Source organism: Austrofundulus limnaeus, unplaced genomic scaffold (assembly GCF_001266775.1).
Source record: "Austrofundulus limnaeus strain Quisiro unplaced genomic scaffold, Austrofundulus_limnaeus-1.0 Scaffold446, whole genome shotgun sequence".
NCBI lineage: Eukaryota > Metazoa > Chordata > Actinopteri > Cyprinodontiformes > Rivulidae > Austrofundulus > Austrofundulus limnaeus.
In genome coordinates this window covers 159,360-164,343 of record NW_013952848.1, presented here as the reverse complement: position 1 = coordinate 164,343, position 4,984 = coordinate 159,360, and the positions used below count along the sequence as shown (strand labels likewise).

At 36.8% G+C, this 4,984-nt stretch overlaps 1 protein-coding gene across 1 annotated transcript in view; it reads left to right on the top strand.

Moving 5' to 3' along the window:
* The window catches only part of itga8 (integrin, alpha 8), a gene marked incomplete at its 3' end in the record, with an annotated part of 60,744 nt that overhangs the window by 9,020 nt on the left and 46,740 nt on the right, over positions 1–4,984 (top strand). Inside the window, 2 exon segments of the mRNA XM_014024916.1 lie at positions 485–546; positions 909–954. Of these exon segments, the coding sequence (XP_013880370.1) occupies positions 485–546; positions 909–954 (108 nt within the window).

Sequence of the window (4,984 nt, the reverse complement as noted above, 5' to 3'; positions counted from 1 at the left end):
GTAACTGAAAATATGGATGGAGGACAACAGAGCTGCTTCATGGAAGAAGAACCTCAGTTTAGCTTGTTTGTTGCACTAGCGCCAATCTAATACATATAAGGCAATATAGCATCAGTGCTAGCGCAAAGGATAACAGGCTAAGCTGAGGTTCTTCTTCAATGAAGCAGCTCTGTTGTCCTCCATCCTCCTCGGTGGATATAGTTCACTCACACCAAGGACCTATCCATGTCATCATTTACCCAGAATGCTTTGTGTGTAAATAAAATGGCCCCATCTGTGTAATATAGTTTTAAATTTTAGTTTTAAAATGATAAAAAACTGAACATCCTACAGTATTTTTACAGTCTTTGTTTTACAGTTAAAATATGTTTATCAAGTAAAGTCTATGTTACAACTAATCACAGATCCCTTTAAAACAAATCAAATGCCAGCTATAGTGGTTTAAAACAGCTCATGTGTTTGTATGTGCCTGTCTTGCTTTTAGCTGATCCGGACCCAGAGGGGCAGGGATTCTGCCAGGCCGGTTTCAGCGTGGATTTCACCAAGGTAAGAACTGYAGCAGCATGCCGTCAGTATAGAAACAACACGGTGAAGTTGAAAATGTACGCCTGCCGTCAGAGATTTATGAACACTGGGCAGATGACAGAGGGTTTGTCCCTGGAGGAGCCCCTTTTGSTCCCAAAGTGACCCATCGCCTCTTAACACGACTGACGTGCACACTATTTTTCACTGTCTGGTTCATTTGAACCTTCACCTCTGGCCCACGGTCCAACTCGACCCTGCTGTACAGGAAACTGTCCGTCTCAGCAGGACGTCGACAGAAATCAGATGTGCACCCACAAGGCTCTGCTCGTTACAGCAGAGTCACACACATTAACGAATCGTGACAAATCATTTTTTTGTTCCAGGAAGGAAGGCTGGTTGTTGGAGGACCGGGGAGCTTTTACTGGCAAGGTAACAAGGAATGATTTCCAGACACTGTTTATGGCTTTGATTTAGTTGTGTTTTAGTTTAATTTGTCAACTAAACATCATGATGCAACATAATATCATAGGATAGAGAGGGAACTCATATTTTCTGTCATTTTATTCTAAATATCCTTAATTTTTATGAAGATTAGCAGGAGACTGATTGGTCGACTGCTTAGTTAGGTCATTTTTTTTAAATAATCAACATGTCCCCACAAATCAAAGCTGATTGAAAGGCACATAGTGAGCAGCACAGTGTTCTTATAATTGACTTTCAAKTGGAAATCAACAAAAAATGCTATAATAACCTTTAAAAGAACAAAGTTTCCTTTATCTGGGAAATGGGTCAAATCTCAGACAATCTTAATTTTATTGTATCAGTTAGATATAAAGGTTACTTTTAGAGCGAAAATATGAATAACTCATACTTTAAAGTGCATTTGTCTTTAATAACCTTTGCACAGACATAAGAGTTCTGTATTARTTTCCACAACTAAATTACATGAAACCCTTGCTTGTTTTACTTTTTTATTTTTTTATCCTCTCAAAATCTTGTTTTAAAATGCGTATAGATATTAAACTTTTATRTTTAGGAAGCAGAGACAAACAAATAAATTAAATTTCAGGTCATTGGCTGATTTTTAACAATCCGCGTAAAAAAGTGTTGTTGATCAAACTTTATCGACAATACATGAAAACAGCCTCAAAACAGCACATTTATCCAGTGTTGTGTAAAGTACCTCGAAGTGATACTTGAGTAAAAGTACAAGTATCTTATCATAAAAGTACTTTGGTAAAAGTTAAAGTCTTCTCTAAAAACATTACTTGAGTAAAAGTCTTAAAGTATCTGATATTTTTTGTACTTAAGCATCAAAAGTAAATTTCTGACCCAAAATCTACTTTGGTATTAAAAGTAAAAGTACTGAGTAAAAGTGAGCAGTTAGATTTTCCAAAATGACATTTATTGGGAGGTGACTTCTCCAAAAAAATATATTTTCTAACAGCGTGCAGCTGTGATGGGTTGTGTACAAGCTAATGGTGTGTCAGAATGGTATATATTTATACTTCTCATCCAACAACAATTAAATTCACCCTATCCAGGAGACACAATTTATCACGATAGTATTTTTTAAATAATAACAACTTGGAATAAAACAGGAGAAACGACTTTCTACTTTTTAACTTTTTAAAAAATGTAGTGAGTAGAAAGTACAGATAATTCTGCAAAAATGTAATGAGTAAGAGTAAAAAGTAAGCTGAAAAACTAAAGTCCTTGGACTCCTTTATCTCTAAATTCATTTGGAAAGATAAAACCCCACGCATTAGCTTAAAATCACTACAGAAAACTAAAGATACAGGAGAGCTACAGCTTCCAAACTTCTATTGCTACTTCTTAGCTAATAGGCTTCTATACATTTCCAATGGTTATATCCTACCGCACTAGATATAACTTGGTTAGATACAGAACAAACATTATGCCATAACATTAATATTTCAAACCTTCCATTTGTTAGCACAAATATAAAGCGACATGTTTGCTTTAAAAGCATCAATATCAGCTCATCACTGACAGCTTGGTGGGAGTTTCTGAAAATGACAAAATCTTCACTAATCACATGTAAACAAACACCCATCTGGAACAATCCTGACGTACTAAAACAAAATAATATGTTAGACTTCCCTGATTGGAGAGGTAAAGGAATTGAATACCTGGAATATATATATATGAAGGTGTAGACTTTATTCCAGTCAATAAACTAACAATACAATATGGTATTGATAAGAAACATTTCTTAGAATATCAACAAATTAAGTCTATAATAAAAAAAACTAATTTAAGCTTAATAAAATATTGTTAGAAACACCAGCAAGTGTATTAGAGTTCCTCTCTCTTAAATCTCCTGAAAAATAATTACTCAAGTAAAGTTCAAAAGTTCAAGTAAAGTACAGTAACAAAGTATTTGTACTTAGTTACTTTACAACTCTGCATTTATCATACATATTCATCATATTTATAATGTATATATGTAATGTAAAATATATGTATATATGTAAAACTTTATATAAAAGTTAAATGTAGAGATGAAGACATAAATGTTTGCTATAATATATGGTACTGTTATCACATGCATGTGATAACAGTACCATATATTATAGCAAACATTTATGTCTTCATCACTTTTATTACAAGGCATGAATGTCAGTATGTCACACTTTGGGTGATGTAAAACTGCAGAGTTTAAATAAGTTCAACAGTCTGCAGGTCCACATGATCCACTTATCAAGTCTTCCTTTAGACAAGGGGGAAAAGGTTTCTCCTGCTTTTCCTTCTTTTACTCCTCTAATGCTTCTCCCTGGCTGTAGTCAAACAGGAAGTGGGTGTTTAGGTGCTATAATGAGCTGATCGGGGTGGGGGTGTTGGGGCAGGGGGTAATGGAGTGTGGAGGAACTGCCCCTCTGCCTACTGATGTAGCCCAGACCGAAAAGCTCTGAGGAGAGTGGACAGGGAAAGTAGGTGAAAGAGGAGTTCTGTGGCGATGACAGAGACATGTTGCTTCAGGGAGGTGGGGTTTGGGGGGGAGAAGTTTAGGGAGTATGTTGGAAATGGGATGTGGGGGAAGAGATGAATCTCCTGTTTGATTAAAGCAGCGCTGAGGTCAGCGGGACTGCTGGATGTGACAGGCTGAGCTGAAGCTGAGGGATTACACGTCCTAATAAGTGTAGCTGGAGTGTGACGTGGTGAGGCTGGCCAAGTGTAGCACTACTCCTCCTGCTCCAGGTGTTTCACAGAGTTTTCTTATGAAAAGGTTATTTAACAAAAAAAGATACTGAACATCATCTCTGCTGGTAACAAAACCCAAAGTGACACTTTCATTGACAGGATGTTTAGAGCCGATGCAGTTGTTACACGGTGCTTGAATAATAAATGCTCCAGCAGTGGGAGACGTGCAACAAAGAGCCTAATGGACAGTGTGGCAGGGCAAGCTGCCTCCAGTTAAAACACTTCCTCCAAGTGTTTATAAAAGCACTCAGGCTGAGTTTTATGGCCTCTAATATACAATATTTATCTTCAACCTTCAGCCTGATTCATCATAAAAAAACAAAAACGCTGGGTGTAAAGAACTCACCCTAAATTAGCAGCAGTGACTTCCAGTATCTGTGTTAGCAGTTTATCTCATTAATCAGAAAGAGCGTTAATAATCGCTGGGTTGTGTTAGCCTGAGAGATAAACTCAAAGCATGCTGGGAGAGGAGTTGCAGCGAGGGTTAAGAGGGCACCTCACACATAAAGGGGGGATTTATGGAGAGTTGAGGGCGGCCGCAGATAAAATCATTTGTTTGTTTGACCTCCTGTTTAACAGCAGAGGAAGGGTGTTGTTGTGTGCGCACACCTATCATTTAAAACCCTCACCGCAGAGAGGACTGGAGGCTTTGTAGCGCAAGGTTTGGATTTTATTTTCCCCAGCTGGCCCACTGCCTGCCATGTGTTCCAGGGTTAACAGTGCTCTGAGTGGCAGGGTTATTATAGTTAATTAAAACTAACTAAAAAAACTGAAACTGAAAAATCATTTTAGTTAACTAAAATAAATAAAAACTGTAATAAAGTGAAAAATGATAACTAACTAAAACTGTATGATCTTTTTACAAAACTAACTGAAATGTGACCCATCACATCGAAACGGGGATTAAGTCCCAAAGTGGGATATGGAGAACTAGGCAAATATAGTGTTTTGAATCAAAACATAATAAATAAATGCCTTATCAATGTATCATTTGAATGAACTGTCTGAAATTTAATCATAAAACAAAATTTTGAGGCATTTCTTTGAGCAGTAGCAACAAAAAACTGATTTTGAGGAGAAATGCCTTAAAATTTTGAGATTTTCCCTGTGAGTTAGCAAAGTTTTGTTTCTTTTCAGCTGGGAAATCTCAATATTCAAATCATTTGAGGTTTCCTCTTTATGAGGACATCAAAAACTCCTCATTAAAAGACATAAAATTAGGATTCAGACCAAA